Here is a 20,473-nt window from a genome sequence, read left to right as displayed (position 1 = left end):
AGTAGGGCCCCCAACACAACTGTGGTAAAATACAGAAGAGTGAGCTAGATACTCACACATAGTTGAAAACCCAAAACTCTACAGACAAGTAAAAGAGAAAAAGTTCAAAAGACAAGCCAAGTTTAGACTAAACATAATACAGTCCTTTTGCCAACAAAGGTTTGTTATTAAAGCCTAAAGGAGCCAAAGAATCAGACAGCTTGCTTTTCTTTCACATCTATGTGCAAGAAGATACGTTGTACAGCCTGTTTAGCTAGAGGCTAAAAGTACTAGTCAGAGTCTGTGAACCCACCTGTCTTCCAAAACCAAAATCTGACACTTCTTGTTTGGAATGGATGTAGTTTTTCTTCTTCTTCTTCTTTTCTTTTTTTTTTTTTTTAAATAAAATCCAACCAACAAGGTGTTCCGGACACCATCATTAAACTCAGCATAAACACTTGGCAGGCTTTGGCAATTCCAAACCACATCATATCACTTTGGAAAGTCTGAACTAGTCTATGTTTCTAATTGTGCTATAAAGCTTTAAAATTATAAATTAAAAAATTCAGACCTTCAGAGGAGAAATTTCCAATGAAACCATTAAATCTGACAGGTATTGCTAACCCCACTTACTGCACATGTAGCGAGGCCAAGGTCACAAATTATGTTCTACATGAATGGTTACAGTGGAGGGGGTGGAAAGCCTGGCAAAGCAAGTAAAACACCACAATATACTGTTCAATACCAGTTCCCTTATCCTCCCAGATTTTTCCTTCAGGAAGCCAAATGTTTTCTGACATGATCTGAAGGCAGCTAGCTCTAGTTGTAGTCCCAAAGGCACCCAGAGCACATGCAGGCATGATGAAGTCCTCAGAAACCACATTTCTTTCCGACACAACTATATGGAAGAGCTGCACCTCTCCACAGGCTTTTAAAAAAAAAAAAAGCCACCACTGGCTACTTTTTGAACTCAGACATTTGCTTAGTGGTGAAGTGATTCACGGCTCTGCCTCCCAAGTTTTCCTGCACTGCATGTATACTGAAGATGGGATCATACAACCATGAGATCTGACTAGGTGTTAATGCAAATTTGATCACACTGCATTTTTAGGGAAAGGGTGGAGTGGGTGGACTGAGCCTCTCTGTGATTTCAGGAAACATGTAAAATAAGAGTTGTGTAAAAATAGTAAAATTAATGAGCAATGAGGAGAAGAATGCCAAGTGAGAGCAGGCAAGAAAATATAGGTCTATTGAAAACAGGTAGGTCTAGAATGGAAATTTTTCTGCCCTTATTGATATGTTAATACCTAACTCAGTTTCCTAGCAGACTATTTTGCAAGACTATTTCATTTTGCAACGCTATGGGAAACCTTACAAAAAAGTTACCTAGGAATAGTTTTGGAAAGCAATTATTGAAGGAGTGTGACAAAAGAGGTCAATCGGTTTCTCATCCAAAAGACCTTGACGCAAGATAGGAGAATTACACCTCTGCAACTATGTAAATAGCTGTGTAAGTAGGTTGACTAGGTCAAGAAGTATCAACAGAATCCCAGGCTGCTCACACTGACATAGGACATGCCACTGCAAGACAATATCATCAACACCAATGTTAGACTAACCTGCTGCTGGCCAAAATCAGTGTGAGGTTTCACAGCACTGGCAATGACAGCTGAACTTACACAACAGTTCCTGAGCCATCAGTGAGGCTGACATCTGGTAATGGTAGCAAGGAATGCTGAAGCAAACAAGGGGCCAAAGGACTGACCACTTACCACACCAGGTAAATTCAGCAACCTGAGAGAATAGAGGCAATGGCATACTTGGACCAAAAGTCCATTTTACTCATTAATCTCTGTCTTAACAAACACTTAGGCGGCATATAGAGAAATTTTTCTAGCTTCTAGAAATCATGGATTTCCCAGCATAGAGGAGCAGCATCCACTGAACTGCCCAGCCCCTTCATACCAGTCCGATGCCAATGAACGCCACAGTATCATGATGTGCTACATGAAGTAGTGCTTCCTATCTTGTACTTTATACTTGATTAATTTCACTGAACATCCTAATTAATGTTATTTTAAGGGTGAACAAATAAATATGCACCTTCTGCATACCATTCATGATGTCACAATTTCCAACATCTACTCTTAGTTGTTTCACTTTTTCAGGTTGACTAATTCTAGCATACTTATTTCTTGACTCCTATTTCTCTGAACAAACAGGCTGTCCCTATATCCTTTTTGAGATGGAGGAAGGAAAACCACATGCAGATTTTAAGATACAAAAAGACCACACTAATTTGTGCAATGACATAATGAGGGTTTCCTTAAAACTGTAAGATACTAGTCATATTTTTCCACATTGCTGAATATGTCACTGTTGGTTTAGGACATTCCAGTCCTACATCTCTATGACAGATTTGTTAGAAGAAACAAAACTGTATTAGCTACAGTCTAGCCAAGCACCAGGACTAAGGAGTGAAAACTTGAAGGTAGCTTACAAGAATCTAAAACGCAATAAATTCAAGAGGAGAACAGTTATCACTTGGAGTAACCTCATCAGAGTACTGATAAGAAATTAAGCAAACAAGTAGTTCCCTTATCAGTGAATGAGGCCTGATACCAACTATCTTGACAGAGATGAAGCATAATAAGTAACACTTAAGTCATTCTAGAAAGACACGGAGACCTCAAGAACATAAAAGGCCTGCTTGGGATGGTAGAGGAGGAAGGAGGAAGACAAATCAATTTATTTTAACAATTTTTTCCATTTATGCTTTCTAGACCAACATTTTAATAACTTTCAGCAATGCTGTTACATGCAGAGTTGCATATGGGATTTATCGTATGCCCACGAGCACCTTCTCATGGCTCTCAAAGTAAACTGCATTCACATTAAAATTATTACTTTTAAATAAAAAGTCTTTCTTTCAGTTCTTGTCAAGTGTGAGTGAACCCCACCACCACAGCGACCTGATCCCTGTTCTGGGACACCCTACACCCACTCTGCAATCCCAGCACTTCCCAGAGGCTGCAGCAGCTTCCTAGGAAGAGACATTATCCCAGCCCCATTCCCTCCTTTAGCCAGCTGCAGCAGCTGGGGTTCACATCCATGAAAAAGTTTTTAGTCATCTGATCAGACCTATTTCCTGAGGAAAAGGCAGGAAGTTAGACAGAAACATTCCCTGCTCAGATTTGAGTAGTGGACTGCTACCATGTTGAAAGAAGAGAAGAAAAAAAAACCAAAACCAAACAAAAAACCCCACAACATCAGGTATCTGTTTTTCTGTTCTGCTTTCTGCTTTTCCCACGGCCTCCTGCCAAGCCCTCACCTCTACTTTTGCATATTTTTCCTCTACTGAATCATATTATCATTTGGCTTCCTCCTTCTCTACTGCTGAAGTCACCTGAAACAAAAAGGCAGCTGTCACTCAACAACCACACTTGTGCTCCTTCATTAGTAAATCTTCTCCTGCCATAGGAGAATAGCAACTCCTCGATCAATATAAATCCAGGCACATGATTCTGAAATATCTACACCTTGAATAACTTTTCTCTGTTCTCAATAAAAATTTGATTGCAATTCTCCACTAGTTATTTTCCAAGCAAGTCTTTTAAAGGCATAAAGAGATCGCTAGAAAACACAGGGCCCCAACAAAAATGACAAGCAGTTCAAAGAATTGATATAAAAAAGGTAGTAACTCCTTCTGGTATAAAAGAAGGTATTTTAAGGCACATTTAAATAAGAATTTGGCTACTGATATTCATGCAATATTCATAAACTGCAGCTTCTACATGAAAACCTGCAAGTATTTTCAAGGAACTTAAATTCCCTCTTTATTTAATCCTTCCTTCCCAAAATGTGGCTTTAGCTCCTCTGCAGAGGCACAAAGCAATGCTACATGTTACATTTTTAAGAATTTATTACCACCTGGATGTGTTGCACTAAAACATGAAGCGATTCTTTCCCACCACAGTCAAAGCAACAGAAGATCCATTGCCATCCTTCCCCCACTGCCGTGCACAGGGCTGGAGGACAGACAGCACTCGCATGGGGGCAATGGGGTACTTCTGGGCAATGGGACACACAGAGGTGCCTGCACACCCAGAAAGCCCTCCAGCTGAGTGAGGGCAAAGGGCCTCCCTGCAGCGGGGTTCCTCCTCCCAGGAGCCTTCCAAGGAGACGCTGTCCAGGACAGCATCGCTACCACTTTATTTGCTGACATTTCAACAACGTGGACACAGAGCAGGAGACACAAGGCCTTCAGGGACAGCACAGGGCACGAGGAACGCTCACCAAGAGTGCCAAGCAGATAAGCAGCTCTTGTGTTTACGATGGCAAGACGTGCGCTGCTGCATTCAAAGTTTCCTTTGTGAGTATCTGCTTGAGAAGTGAGAGAAGAAAAGATCTAGTTTAAAAGGTCGGTGAGGTTTAGGAAAAGGAGAGAAGAAAAAACCCAAAAGACAAAACACCCTCCCTACTCACTTTCAGAGGGAGGTAGTTCATGCACTCCAACTGTCACAAGGAAAATTTGACACGTTACTGTAAAGAAACAGCGAGATGCAGCCAACAGACCCAGTGGTCTAGCTCTAAATGTCAGCTGGAAAACAGTATGGCAATAGTTGAAATGTACTGAAACTAGAGTACTGCTGAAACAGCGTGTCCCAGAAAGAGCACCAAAGAGGGGTGACTAGAAGACTCTTTATATTGAACACTCTGGTCTGAAGGGAAGTTGAAAGGAGGGGATGCGCAGTGCTGTGAGCAGGGAGGATGTGCAGAGCATGTCCAGTAAAGGAAGAGGCAGAGGGTTCCTGGCATTCGCTGTAGGTGCTGTCTGAAGACACAGGAAGGATTCAGATCAACCGATAACCTTGTATCAGTGAGAAAACAGATGTACTTCTGCGGGTGGAGACCAGTACTTAAGAAATAGGTCATGGTGACGTTTGCCAAGGCACAGCAAGCCTGTAAGAGAAAGCCATTCTAGATGCATGTGCCTTGTCGACAGAGACTGCGCCACCATTCCTCTGCTAACAGGGGATGGTGAGAGGCAGGATGGCCTCTGCCTCCAGCTCCTGTGAACCTTATCCTGGGAAAAGGGAGGTGAGTGACTCCCAGGGAGCACTCCCCCACCTTTTTCCAGGTGCAAAGCAGTTATCTGCAATGTGAATATTTGGAGTCATGGGGAAGAAGGAAGGAGAGAACAGAAAGATGAGGGGTCCTTGTAGCCAAAAGTAGGCAAGACAAGGCTATTGTGAGGAGCAACAGGTTTCTGACAGTCTTTGGGACCATGAACGCACTCTTCAGGTCTGACAAGGACCTGGCTTTGCTCCTTAACACACATTACGAACAAGTTAAGATATTTATCAGCTGCACAGGAGAATAGCACCCAGCTGCAACGATCCTATCTCTCTGTCTTTACCCTTAAGTAAACTGGTTACACACGCTTTTCTTTTGTGATGAGGAAAATGCCCTACATAGTGCAAATGTTATGTGTCCTAAGCCTCTCTGAGATAGATTGAGTGCATGAGCAAACATCATCTTCAGCTGTCTGTGGATCAAAACAAAGACGACGTTCCCTTTTGGGTTTGAGGCAGAACTGTAACATGCACTGACATCGTTTTTGAATAGCTGGTTAGATGTCAAGAAATAATTTTGTACATCCCTAGGTAAAGTAAAGTACAGAAATGCAATTATCCTGAGCACCTCTGCAAAGAAGAGAGTGGTTTGTGTTTCGAGAAGTGAAAAGGAAAACAGATGAGAGAAAACAATCTAATTTCTTCTAGTCACATTTTGGGGAACGGTTCATACAATTTTTCATAGAATCACAGAATCATAGAATAGTTTGGGTTGCAAGGGACCTTTAAAGGCCATTTAGTCCAACCCCCCTGCAATGAACAGGGACAGCTTCAACAAGATCAGAGTGTTCAGAGCCTTGTCCAACCTGGCCTTGAATGTTTCCAGGGATGGGGCATCTACCACCTCTCTGGACTTTCTAAACAAAGTCCCCATGATGCAACTGGAATGCCTCTGTAAGCAAAGTTCTTGCAGACACAAATGAACATCGCCTTACACAAGGGTGAAATACATATTAAGACCGAGCAAAAAGCTAACAGTTGTTAATTTTATTAAACCATACATGGCTTTGCTCTTGGAGGAGATAACTGACATTGAGATATCAATCCCTGCTTCAGTTTGTGTAAGATTTGCATAAATGCCTGGGTGAAGTTTTCCAAGAGCAATTTAGGGCTCTGAACTAACCGCATCCCTCTAAGATTTTACACTAGGGCATTTTGAAGTTTTATACAATCATAGACTCATTCTTTACTTTATTGGACATGACAGTTCACACTGCCATACTACAATACCAGAAGGTGTTTGTCAAAATGCAAAACACAGGTAAAGAGTAGTGTCAAAACCAAGAGGGACTGCTCAAATGCCTAAAGTTCAAAACAAGCTATACAACTATAGACCTCTGACTTCTCCAAGACAGTACATTGGCAGCTGGGCAAAGAACTTCATTTGCAGGGCTAATCTTATTTCATATTATAAATCAGATTAGTATTTTTAAATTTTAGGAGATATACAATTCCCAGATTTATGTTTCTTCAATGCTGCTACACAAATGCAAAGCAGAAATAAAAGTGGTACAGGAATTAAAAAAAACCAAAACAGGTTAAAATAATTTTCCTTACACAAAAGGAGAATACTTTGGAGAAAAGGGAAAAAAAAGTGAACAGCTCTTATTCAATCTAACAGCTATTAGATTGTATTTAGAGCATGTTAAGTAACTGTAAAAGTAACCATACAACATCTTGATAACATACTTGAAAGTAAAGTCAATACGTAGAGGAAAGCATTGACAGGATGAACCAAACTCCCCCATATGCAAATATTTGAAAGAAAATGAAAGAATCACATGTCAAGATTCATTTGATTTGGGTTTAGGAGGTGAAACAGGAACAAAACCCACACAGCTACTCAACTGATTTCAGTTAAGGTAAAGCGGCCTAGCAGATCAGTTTGGTACTCTTACTTTCAAAATGTAGCTTGCTTAAGGCAGAAGAAAAGTGTTTCTGTAATGCAGTACAATTATACAAAGACATCCAGGATTGAAGTTTCATAAGATTTATGAAGTTAGACCAGAGAAGTGTAAGACTTTTGTGTTCTGGATTCCTTCAATCTCATATTACTCAGCAATGACAGTGACCCCCAATTCTTCTTCACGGCAGCCACAGGGGTATGGTTTCATGAGCCAAATTAATGGCTCCTAACATTCAAAAGGAAATCCACAGAAAATTTCAGACAGGAAAATATTTGCAAGTGCTCTCCTGCATTCTGCATACATGATCTACATACATGATCTATACCTGCTGACTTGTAACCATATATTTACTCTGGCCCTGGATAGTCACAGTGAAATACTGACATGCCTGTGACAACAGGAAGTGATCATCATTTCTGTGACAGGGGCTTGTTCTCACACCCTCTGGATAACTACTTCGTCGTGTCATCAAAACCGTCGACTCTTCCTGACCTGCTTTTCATTTACCACTAATAACTGTCTCTCCCCACTGCTATTTCACCAACCTCCAACAGCCTACACAAGATGGACTTGGGAGCACGTTATTCACCTGAGCTATCCACAAGACAGACCAAAGTCCTACTTCACATCAACACTACCTTAGTTTAACTGTAGTCAGCAGGCAAATACCACATCTTCAGCTAAGTGCTTTACTGTCCTTCAGAGCAAAAGTTTATGAACCACATTTATTAGCTAAACAAGATTGCCTGCAAGCAATGGATGCCTACTACCTCAGGGCAGATTAAATAGCCCTAATTAAATAGGCCATCCATGAGGTCTACAGCTATCAGAGAAGTAATTACACAGTGTGCAAGTACACATGCTATCTTCAACGTATGAAGTGTGAATAACAGCCAAAGCAAAGATGCAGCAATAGAAGCTTCAGCGTGGGCTACTACCAACTTGCTGGGTATACTGGCTATGAACACAAGAACCCCAGAACTGCATTATTATATCCTTCAGACTGTTTGGCAATAGTATGGCCTAGTTCCCCACTAGCATGATCAGCATTATGCAAATACACAATGTTAAGTCAACCTTCCACAGAAATACCAGCTTGCACAAGACAGTTCACAGACTTGGCAACCAGAAACCTCGTCCCCATCCAGAGTTTGGCTTTACTCGTATAGAAGAAACGCGCAGACTCAAGACTAGAAGCTGTTCATACCTTCTATCATCTTGAACTAGAAACTGGAAGACATGGCCATTCAATCTACCCCAAGATCCCTGTGTTTTATAGTCTACCTCTAAAATATCCTGCTCTCCTTGTGGGGGAAGAAAGGCCCTCTTGGGTGCACTGACAAAGCCAGGTGGAGATGCAGGACAAAATGCACTTTTGGGCTTTGCCAGATTTATCAGCCAGTGGGGTCTTTTCCATCTTACCACATTGCAACAGTGACCATGGACTTAAAAGAGAAGAAGTCTACACCCCCCCAAAAAAGCAAGGTGAATTACATGAAAAAACAGAACAAATTACTTTCCCTGGTTTTCTTTAAAATCGGGGGGAAGTACTCTACGTTTTCAGTTTGATAAAGACAATAATAAAGTATCTGGTAAGTGCTCCCTTGGATAGCATTTTCCCCCCTATGCACCACATGTGAAAGAGCTTTTCCGGCTAAGCTGGTCACCTGCAGATGTATACTCCATGCAGGTATTTGTGCTATCAACTCATAAACCAGATCAAAATGCACAGCCAATCTTTGAACGCACTACCAAAATATGCTGTGTTACTGGGAACTGCAAGAATGCCACATGTATCCTTAGATCAGATAGAGAAGGTCATTCTGATTTTCTGTCACTTGCCTGGACTAACTGTTCAGACACTTGATATCTAACGGTGTGGTCAGGAACCCAATTCTTACGGAAATTCTACATCCTGTTTTCAGTTACTGAAGAATCATCCAGGTACAGGAAGAAAAGCTTTCACACTGCCTTTCTCAGGCCTCTGCTGGATGGAGTTCATTCAGGTTAAGTTAAGAAACAAAATGGTGGGAATGAGAAAAAGCAAAGACTTCCATTAAGAAACACTAAAAATCCCCAACATAGAATTTAAACTGCACATTGTTTGTTTGTTGGTTTGGGGTTTTTGAGTTTGTTTGTTTGTTTTCTCCCTCCTGAAGAAACACCAGATACACTTTTTGAACCAAGCAATGCTTAAAAAAAAAAATCAACCTTTTCACACATCTAACCTTAATTTCTTCAACAAATTTATCCTGATAGTGACATGACTCTGTATAGCTCCCCCCGAAAACAGACACAACATTAGTCCAGTACTGGATTTGGGCACAGCTCCATGAGCAGCTTAAACCAACCTACAATGAAGCTGTTGCCAAAAGGTGCGATTCCACCATCCTTCATCGTCCATGTGTTCCTGCCACCAGCCCTGCACTGGCCGAGGTCACTAGATGCCAGCCTAGGGAAAGCAGCTCCTGACTCTCTGGGCTGGTGATGGCTGAAGGCCGGGACTGGGACCACCCAGCTGGGCTCAGGAGGAGGACAGGCAGTACATCCTCTTTTAGCAGCAGCATGGACACCTTAGATAGGTTTAAACCGTTTATGAAGGCACACCCTGGGAGGGGTATGGTGACAGAGCTAGTTCCAGGTTTCTTATACAAAGGTGGAGGTAGAAAGGGTCGGTGATTCAAGAGATGAGGGGATGCAGAAAAAGAAAGTTCAGTGAATTTTTTCTCACTTTGAGTGTACGTAGGCTCAGGAGCACTTTGCAGATGGGTGGAAGAGAAGCTGCCCACTAGTCTTTCTATGGTCTGACAGACAGCATTGCTTCTGAACCCCATTCAGGTAAGTACCTAAATGCATCTATCACAACACTACCACCATAAAACTCCTGACTATCCGCTACATCAGAGACTCAAGGACAATATAGAGTGAGGAAAATCAGCCTGTCAACAGAGCACGGCTGAGGGCTACAAGGTCACAGGTCAAAAACATAGACAAAAAAATCACAAAGACTCTGAAGACAGGGGACACATGCCCTATTTTTGTGTACAGAAAAGACATCAGCATCTGATGGGTTGCTGACTGCCAGCACTTCATCACGCAGACCCTCAGGAGCGATAGAAAAGAGCAACTCAGTTTATACACACTACTGATACCAAGTGTGACCTGACAAGTCGCATCACAAACATCACAACAGACATCACAACAGACTTCCAAGACGTGAGGAAATGTCAGTGTGGAAAGCTGGGAGCGAGAGTGTTACAAAATAAAAAAGATCTGGCTTAAGTTTGTATTGTTTTTTAAATGCAGGTGAAAGGAGTTCTGCTTTACAAAACACTTAGGTTAACGCCTGACAGCATATGTCAAGCATAAAATGGACGTTTTTGAAGAAGAGAAATTAAAGGCCTGCCTTGAGGATACCAGGCTTGAGTTATGCAGAATCCCTGACAATGACTCCCTCATGCCTCTGCTTGGAGACTAAAACATTTGCAGCATGATTTCAAAGGCACTTGTTCATACTCATGTACTTGGCTTCTGAATATGCCTGCCTTAAAGAGATAAAAATTTTGCAAGTGTAAACCTCATGTCTGAAACTACAAAGAGAATATTTGTCCTCCCCGCTGTGGGCAGAGATCCCCAGAGAGCTACAGGGAGTCACTGAGCTTGAGAGAGAGACTATGGCATTGATACACCTGCGTGCTGCAGAGGACAGCGCCGCCGGCACTCGGGGTGTGGGTCCTGGAAACTTGGGTGGGGGAAGAGGTAAAGGATCCAGTCTGTCTGATCTACAGCCCTCCCACAAAATGTTGAAGAGAAAAACCTGTAAAAGAGTCTAAACCTTTCCCCCAGGACAAGATACGCTACCAAACTCATCTCCAAGGAGCTGCACATCCCCTGCAGGCACTCACTCAGAGTGACTTCACTGGGCACCCATGCTCAGCAAGAGTGAGACTCAACAGGCAGCTGGCACGACCTGGCCAAGTTCAGACTACCCCAATACGATGAGCCAGTGGATCCTGGAAGTGAAGGACTCACTAACCACACAGACGTATTTCCCTTCATTACCCCAGCAGATATATGACAACCCTCTTCATTAATTCTCCCAACACATTAATTCTCACTTCCCTTCCCCCTCCTGCACACATACACCTGCCACAGCCTCGCTGTGTGCTATGTGACCAACTGCCCCACAGCTTTCCTCCCTTCCTCCCGGGGCCAATTTTCAGAGGTGTTAAGTGCATCTGCATTTAAATATAATTAAGAATGCAAGTACTCACTCTTCCTGAAAGTTCAGGCCCTGGGAAAACAGACTAACCTTGGAAACCCATCTGATTCTTTCAGCAGTGAGATCAATTTTAGCTGATCAAACACCAGCCGTGTCATTCCCTAGTCTGACTAGGAATCTGTGGAATACATCACAAGACATCACTATCTTAAATCATACTTTGAGTAACTGCTATAGCAGAAGGTACCTTTTAGAAAATACCAAGTCCTGGTATTTCTTCCCAGTGACAGAAATTCCACTGTAACCCTTTTTATTTTCTCCCCTCAACAATTACTGCCACTGTTACAAGGGTATGCCTGATCTCTCATCTCTGCCTGTTTCTCTCCGTCTCCTAGCCTGCGCAGCATGCCAAAACTCTTTGCTATATTTCAAATACTTACACAAGCAATTTAGGATAAGGGTCTGGGTTTTTAACCCCCTCAAGAACAGTGGTAACTGAAGGAGTCTCTCACAGCTCCCTCTTGACCGCAAACATTTGCTTCGTTCCCACTCTGTGCTAAACAGAGCTCACAGCAAATCAAGTCAGAAAATCTGAGTTAAGAACAAACACATCCCTTGTCCCAGCATCCTGGGTTCTGGAGGTTCAGAGAAGGATAACAAGGACAAGCAAACCCATGAAACAGTTTTAGTGTAAGGAATGCCAAAGTTCTTCAGCTTGGAAAGGAAATAATGGAAGAGGGGTATTTTATAGAGAGAGGAGTACCAAAAAAAAAAAAAAAAAAAAAAAAAAAAAAGAAATCATAGGAGGCTTAGAGTTGGTGAGTAGGGATTGACTGTTCACCTTCTTCTACAAGAACCAAAGCCAGCAAAAGCAAGACCGCTCTTCATGTAAATGGTAGCAAACCTGTGCACTGTTTACCAAAAGATATCATAAATCAAAGAAACCTGCATGGGCCCAGGGAGAGACATGGTAAGCATATGGAGGAACAATCCCGAAATGCACAAACTCCAAGCAGCTCAGAAGATCCCCAACAGTTGAAAATCGTCAGAAGACAGAACAACAGTGCAGAACGTTTTAGAAAATTCACCGTGTTCTTAATCTTCCCCAGACATCCAAGTGTGGCGTTTGTGCGAGAACAAACGCTGCGCTAAACGGGCCCCAGTCAGAAACATCATGGCCATTCCTTTGGCCCCTCTAGCATTTCTTCGCCCTAGAATCACCGACACCAGGCTTGGACATAGTGGTTCAGCAGCAGTCACACTGTATTTCCCATTGCCCCCTTGCATCAAACTTCCAAGTACCTGTACTATTTTTTTGTTCTCCAAAGTGATGTTCTGCAAGTTTATGCTCAGGTAAATATGCACATCAAGTACCCCAAGTAATTTTTCAGAGTTACCAAGCCCCTCATCCCGGAAATCCTTGTTCTACAACCTAGCTTTAAATCATGCAATTTGCCTGTGCTCAAATTACCAATCAATTCATATAACTCAGCATTGCTAAGCTGCACTGCTTACAATTCTTACAACTTTGTACAAATGTGTGGGTACCTTTTTTTCCCCATCCATAAAAGCATTAAATCACACACAGCAAGAAACTGATCCCTTCAGAGCTAAACACACTTGTTCAGTCATCCTACTGGAGGGAGATACCGTCCAAATGTAAAACTCATGATGTTCTAGAATATAAACTCAAGGGCCTCACAAAATACTATTATGTAACATCAGTGACATAATTCTTACAAATGCAATTGGCCTTGGTCAACTATTTGAAAATTAAAGGAAGGCATATAAAAATCTTGTACCAACCTTTTTTAAAGGCTTACTGTAGAAAAGCCACATCAGCGATCAAGAAGGTTCATCAATAAACTCTTAGGACTCCTACATGAAAAGTAGCTATGCCAATTAAAAAAGGGGACTACAGCTATTAAGCTAATGTTTACCTTAATTTCTAAGTGAGTGAAGAGAATCACACAAGAAGATGCAAATACATCAATTCTCCTTCTATGTCCTTTCCTCCTCCCTGCCGCCCAGACGCACACCAGAAAATTACTGAAAATTCAACCACTAGCATCACATAATGAGCTAAAATGATTGTTGTTTTCTCTTTTGCTCTTAACACAGTTAAGAAATCTCTTTACTTTTATGTTACTGGACACAGTTTTCATGTTTTGTCCTTTACTGTCCCATTTCAATTCCCTCACTTCCCATTTGAAACATGCATTAGTTTACTGATTACCAATGGCCAAGTTTTTACAGTTTGGTGTTTTTTATATACACACACCACCCCTCCATCCATTTAACTTTGCTTCCACCTAACAGCAGACTTTAAAACTGCTCAGTCTTCTGTCTTAACTATAGGTTTTGAGGCAAATTGTCATGAGTTGATAGGCAATACCTAAGGAGTTCATACAAAACACCAAGTTTCACTTGTTTGTGTCTTTTACTTAGCTTTACAATGAACAGGAGCTTATCAATCAAGATGAGGATTAGAATAGGATTCCACACATGGGGGGCTCAAGCAGCATTAAGATGTTTCCATGTAAATTTTCAGAAGTTAAGTGCTAACAGCATTATTTCTGGTACTTACTGCTTGGATCAAATTCTCCGGCCTGTGGACAAGGCATCACTTCTTCACGCAACAGTTTCCAGTAAACACCAATTAACAGCCCAGCTTGAATATAACCTGGTGGCCTTAACACTGATCCACAGGGATTCAAGATCATTTGTTCTTATTTCAAAACAAGCAATCTGAAACCAGCTGCCTTTCAGTCATTCATCCACCTCGTTCTTTCCACATGGCTTCAGCAACTGATGCTAATATACCAACCGCCTGAAGCTTCCCAACCAGCCACTGCCAACTACATGCAGTTTACACTCATACGTAAGTTATTCCAAACCTCTTGGTTATTCTACACAGGCAGTTACAACCAAATAAACTTCTTCCTATGCTGCTTTATTTGAGAGCTTGTTTTGGAAGAAACAAATTACTTCCCTTTTCACTCCTCCATACATTCACTCTCAATTTTGCTGTCTGAAGCCAATCTGAAACACAAAAGCTAAAACAAGGTCTCAAAACTTGGGAAAATTCAAATCCTATGCCTCTTACTGTTGTATTAAGCAATTTAACACATCACTGAGTAGTACAGTTTGTAAATCACTTGGATTAATTAGAATACAAAGTAGTCTGCTATACAAATAGGGCTGACCAAATCAAGCCCCCAGAGATTAGGGCTGACTACAGTTAGCTAATTACCAGCAAGAACTTATATGGATTTTCTTGGTTTTTTAAATGCACTCCACCTTTTTATGACTAGCATCTTAATTAAGTCCTCAGCTGTATCTTACAGTTGAATAACCATACCAGGTAGTAGAAAAGACAAAACCAGGACTCACTAGCAAACGGAAGTTTCAGTTTTCAACTCATTATGTACTGAAAAGCCCACTTCAGGTTAAACATATTTAGCAAATTACTTAACTATTAGAAACTATTATGCAAAGTGGGTTCAGTAAGTGTCCCACCTCTTTATTAAATTTAAATTCCATCTAAGTTTTCACTGTGTTACAAGCAACTCTCAACTTTGAAAGAGAGTAATATAATATAATATAACACTGCTGGTATCACGGGAGCTGCCTCTGCTGATTCTGTGCCAGTCAGGGCAAATCTCACCACATTATGGGTGATGAAAATTGCTATGCCCTCTCTGTTTTATTTACTAACATTTGTTCTTGGCCAGCTACCCAGAACATTCAGAGGCTTGGTAACTGCATGCGTGCTGCACTGCTCCCATATTGACACCTGCCCAAGTGAGGGCAGAGAGGTCAAAAAGGCATCATTTTTCTGCCTTTGGACTCTGGGGAGATACTCTGGCACCTCCTATTCAACATACAATGCACTGTTTCATTAAATGGGCACATATCACTTTTCCCTCTTAGGACTCTTGTCACAGTGTTTAGGACTCCTGCTTGTTTTGGACAGAAATCAGAGCTACAGTAAGAGGAGATTTTGCTAGTCTTACCTCCCACTTGCTTGCTGCAGAAATTGAACACCGTACCGTGAATAAGAAAGGATGGCTTTATGATTAGTGAGCAGAATGGTAAGCTAGTTAACTGGATTTTATTTTGCTGATAGAAGTAACTGTGTGATGTAGGACAAGTCACCTAAACCAAACTTTTCTTTATGATGCATTTTTTAACAGAGACCAATTCCTCACATATGCTGACCACTTATGATTTCAAGCAAAATCAGTGCAATCTAGCTGTATTCTGCATATCTGGTAGAAAGATGAATTATATCATCCTGGAATAAATATATGGACAAAATTCAGAGGATTGTGCTCAACTCTGATTTGCACCACTTTACACTGCCTGCTCAGAAGGTCACCTTTTTTCCTGTTTCAGTGTCTTGGCAAAACAGAAATGATCGCCTTCATTTAGCTTAGCAATTCCTGACAGGAATCCTGGATTCCTGTCCTCACAGGAGTCCACCTAACAAGTCTGTTCCAGAGATATGCATCATGCCCTACAGCTAAACTGGTGCTTCCAAGCTGTGACAGTTCCAGTGGTGGGCTCCTGCAACTCACCTCATGTTTGTGAAAGTGTTTTAGAGCCTGTGACACATGGTGGGGGGGAAAGCAAAACAATGAGAAAAAAAAAACCCTGAAGCTTAGCAAGTCAACATCTTCCAACAAGAACAGGCTTCCCACAGGAAGTGTGTCTGAACTAAGCAGCCAAGCTGCAGAAGCAGGTCAACTAGGTTATCCCAAGAAGGGGAGAGCATCCTGGGCACTGCATATAGCAGCCAGAGTACCTATGCAACCACTGCACTGTGCCAGACACATCCTCAGAAGTCTGAAAGAAGATTACTGCAGCAACAAGAGCAGAAAGGGCAAGTTAAGAAGCTGATTGCCACATGAGGTAAAGAGATGAGGCAAAAATAAGGAGAAAGGAGTGTTATTTCCACTGGTCCTCAAGAAAGGAAAACAAGCAGTATTGGAGCCTCTGTTGTTTTAAGACAAGAAAACAACGGCTATATCTGCCTTTGTCTTAGAGATTTGGAGACTGAATGGTGCAAATATATTCCAGAATTACAGAGCTACTGAAAAACAACACAAGTGCTAAGAGAAAAGGAAAATATCAGGTTACACAGGAGAAACCTTCTGGCAGTGGGATCTGTTTAGCCATTTAGCAGTGCCTCAAGAGAAATCATCAATACCTCATACCATTAGGTTATTTGTAACAGTGCCACCACAGTGCTAGCAGGTATGCTCTATGAAACAATCTTGGCTGGGGAGAAGGATGCTGGAGGATCCCTTCCTACAGGGTGCAGGAGCCGCAGCCGCTCCTCCTCAGCTCGGTGATGCCACCCACCGGCTGCAGGCACAGCACAACACAGCACTTGGTGGATGCCAGGTGAGGAGCTCCTCGCTCCGTCGCTGCGCTTCATCTTCTTCGAAGAATAAGGAAAGTCTTTTAACCACTCTCTGCTCTACGAAGTGTGGCAGGGAGCACCACCACATCCTGTTCTCTGCAGCCTTCAGAAACTGTGTGATAGCCTTTATACCAGAGAAGAGGAATTTACTGAGTCAATAAAATCCTTCTGACAGAGTATCAGCCCTTGCATAAATCTATTAAAAGGAATGACATTCAAAGTGAAAGAGTAAAGATGTCACTGTCAGCATTTATGAATTCATAAAGGCAAGCACATTCACAAGCTTCTAATGAAGGGACATGGTGTGCGAGGAACAAATTATAGTGAGATGTGCTGTTCCTTCCTCGTTTCTCTTAGAACAATAAATAAAGAAGGATTATGGTCCTGTGAAATATGAAAGCGAGATTACTCAGAGGACAGGGGTCTTCATTTTGTAGACTGACATACATGACACTTCCAGGCTCAAAGCAGCTTACGACAGGACCTCCGTTAAGCCACAAAATAAAGTTTGTGTGCACCATCATATCAACACACAGATGAGACAATCTGCAAGACTATTACTACATCTGACGCATTCTTCTTTTTACTAGGAAAACTAAGCATTTTTCCTGTATCAGATTTTCTTAAAGTTCTAGACATTAAGTCAAGGCTGGATAGTTGGGAAAAAACAACCACCAAACAAAACCCCCAAGCCCTTGTGCAAACACACTGAGAAAAATGGTTAACCATAAGTAAGAGAGACACTATTTTAGTCACAGCACCTCAGAAACATCAATAAAAGGACAACTCAGAGGGCAAAAAAAAACACATGGGAGAAAAAAAAAAATTGAGGCATATGCATCATAACGTTAACTAACAAAGACAGATGCATATGCATGGATAATCCCCCTCAGCCAGGTTCATGTGAAGGCATATCAACAATGAAAAAATAAAGTCTTTGCACATTCGGCAGAACCTTCGCAGCACTGCAGCTAACACAGCTGCTGAATGCACACCTTCCGGCCGGACTTGTCTCAGCGAGACGGATGGTTTTGTCCTCTGCTGCATGCAGGTGAACGCTAACAATTCAAGCAAGCCCAGTTTGTACAGGCTGCTATGGGTATAGGGAAGAGCTCTCAAACTGCTCGGGATGTTGGTGAAGGTGGCAGCTTTCAGAAGAGCAGCAGTAACAAATGGCTAAGCAGGTAACCACTGCCAGCTATAGCTGCAGTGGATGAAAGGCATGTGTAACACATGCAGGCAAGTACTATGGCAACTAATGATTCCACTGAAATGACTTCATTTTGAAAGCTCCAGTGAGAACCTAGAGCTACTGTGCTTGTTTCACCATCAACTATTTTCCATCTCTCTTCAAACTGTCACTTCCACAATTTTGATGTCCACGCTGGGTAAAAGTCTATTTAAGAACAACCGAAAACAGGCATTTGAACAACAAAGGGGGTTCTCTCTCTATGGATTCTGTCAGTTGGATCTGTGCTCAGCTCAACAGCAGCATTAAGTTCTTGTACTTCTCAACAGAAATTCTCTATTTCTGCAGAACCCAGAGGCTTTGCACACCTGCCTGACAGCCAGTAGCATTTCAAGTCACCCCTGCAGTGATGCCAGTCCACACAAAACACAGGAATGCTTATGAAACGAACATTAGTAAAACCCGAGTTTGTATTGACTGTTGGATGACAAGCCAAAGATGACCTGGAGAGCTTTACGTTCTCCTTCACCAGCACCGCGGCACTCTTCAGTGAGAGAGAGAGGGATGCCACCATCCCGCATCTCTCCACCGCAAGTGCCCACTGTTGCAGCGTTTTTCACAAACCTACTGAAACACTAGAGAAACAAAATTCAGCTACCTAAAAAAAAAAACCAAGAAAAAAAACCACAAAACAAATTGTACAAAGTAACAATAAATCTCAGCTTTTAGAAGAAGAGCTTTACTAGGAATGCAACAGGAGTTTGTATTTTGTTGTATCAAACTAGCATACTAACAAAACAGAAAGAATTCATAGGTTTCTCCATTAACAGTTCTCCAGTTTTCCTTCCAAGATTTTATTTCAAGAACAGTGTGGTCAGAACTTGGTAAAACACTGGCACAGGTTGCCCAGAGAGGTGGGAGATGTCCCATCCATGGAAACATTCCAGGTCAGGTTGGACGGGGCTCTGAGCAACGTGATCTAGTTGAAGATCCCCCTGCTCACTGCAGCGGGGTTGGACTAGACAACCTTTAAAAGTCCCTTCCAACCCAAACTATTCTAAGTTTTCTTTCAGTTCCCAGCTTACTGATCTCACCAGATTTAAACCTGCCAAAAATCACACACTGATGAGTAAATCACTGTAAACTCTTGAGCTTGCCAGCAAACGTTACGGCAACATTTATCTTCTTTTTGGTAAGGTGTTGCCTCAAAAAGAAAATCTCCAGGTGTGGACTAGTCTGCATGCGCTGGTCAACACAACGTTTTTGCTGCTGACTCATTTCCTTCTCCTAATGAGGACTCCTTCTTAGGAGCTAGCCATTCATGCACACTCTGTGAGCACAGAAGAAGTCTGCTTCTAGGCTATCTACAATTTTCTGTTGCCTGCCTTCTCTTTAAAAAAAGATTCCTTCCAAGATGGAACCAGAGTCCTCTTAATCGAAAAGATCATTCCTACAAAATTCCAAGAGAAAATTTGGAAAGAGAAGTATTTCATAAATCAGATCTAAAATTACTTAAGAGTATCTGACAAATTACAATCCAGAACTGCAGGCAGATGTGTATATGACTCATCTCACATATTTATGCACAAACTGTTTTTTTCTCTGAATTGCTTGCAAGAATGCATCTAAAAAAGATATTTATGATTAACTGCACTGATACAGGGTGGAAAGGGAACAAGCTTTCCAGCACACAAGCCCTTTGACATCTTGTTTAAAAATATGTAGTTAATTTACTTACTTGTTCACACTTCAACAGACAAAATGAATATGAAGACTGAAATCTTAAACAGTATGCATCAATTTATGAAACAATCCCACCAAAAAAAACTGAACGGCAATGCCATAAAGCACTGAAGACAAATCTTTAAAAAAAAATTAACATAAAATGCAATAATTAACTGTTGCCTATAACAACAGTGAGTTTTAGAACTGAGAAACAAGAAATATCTATTTTTTTTTTTTTTTTAAGAACTGCAATGTTAAAGTTAGAAACAGATGATATGCAGAATTACATAATTTTGTTTGTTTCTACAGGAAGGATATCCAAAGTCAATTATCCTTTTAAGGAAGGCCTATAGAATATGAGAAAAGTACATTAATGAGCTATCAAAACAAGCATATTTCAAAATACTATAGCATTAACATAACTCACCAGTACTATAGTATCTTTTAAGTTCTGTGCGTCTGATGTCTTTCAGTTGATTGTATTTTTTCTTTTTCTTTTCTTTTTCTGGAGCAGTTTCCTTTTCCCCAGCAAATTTACAGTTGTCTTCAGAGGAACTGATTTGCTCCAAAATAACTTTACTTTCATCATCTTTCTCAGAAGGTGTTTTGGAAACAGGCGATCCAGGGGAATTGGCAGAGACAGTCTCGGCGTTTTGTTTGGCTTGCCTTTTCTTTTTCAAACTATGCATAAAGAAAAAAAACATAAAATTAAGATGTAGCCAACCTCCACAGACAAGTTAATTCACTTGCTATGTTGATTTTTTTAAAAAATTATTTTAATATCAGAATTCCTTACAACTTAGTAAAAACCACACACTTTGCATCAGTAACTTGGTAACTAAGATTATCCCACAGCATACTCTTCAATTGTTGTATCACCATCTCAAG

The 20,473-nt window shown here is 41.4% G+C and overlaps 1 protein-coding gene across 1 annotated transcript in view; it reads right to left on the bottom strand.

Annotated features, from left to right (window-relative positions):
• The window catches only part of NCOA7 (nuclear receptor coactivator 7), a gene marked incomplete at its 3' end in the record, with an annotated part of 90,683 nt that overhangs the window by 29,380 nt on the left and 40,830 nt on the right, over nt 1-20,473 (bottom strand). The window contains exon 3 of the mRNA XM_081998051.1: nt 20,013-20,266. Coding sequence (XP_081854177.1) covers nt 20,013-20,266 — 254 coding nt within the window. The remainder of the gene's footprint in view (nt 1-20,012; nt 20,267-20,473) is intronic.

The sequence above is a fragment of the Phaethon aethereus genome (assembly GCF_964289735.1).
Source record: "Phaethon aethereus genome assembly, chromosome: 3".
Classification (NCBI taxonomy): Eukaryota; Metazoa; Chordata; class Aves; order Phaethontiformes; family Phaethontidae; genus Phaethon; species Phaethon aethereus.
This window is presented reverse-complemented; position numbering and strand designations above follow the sequence as displayed.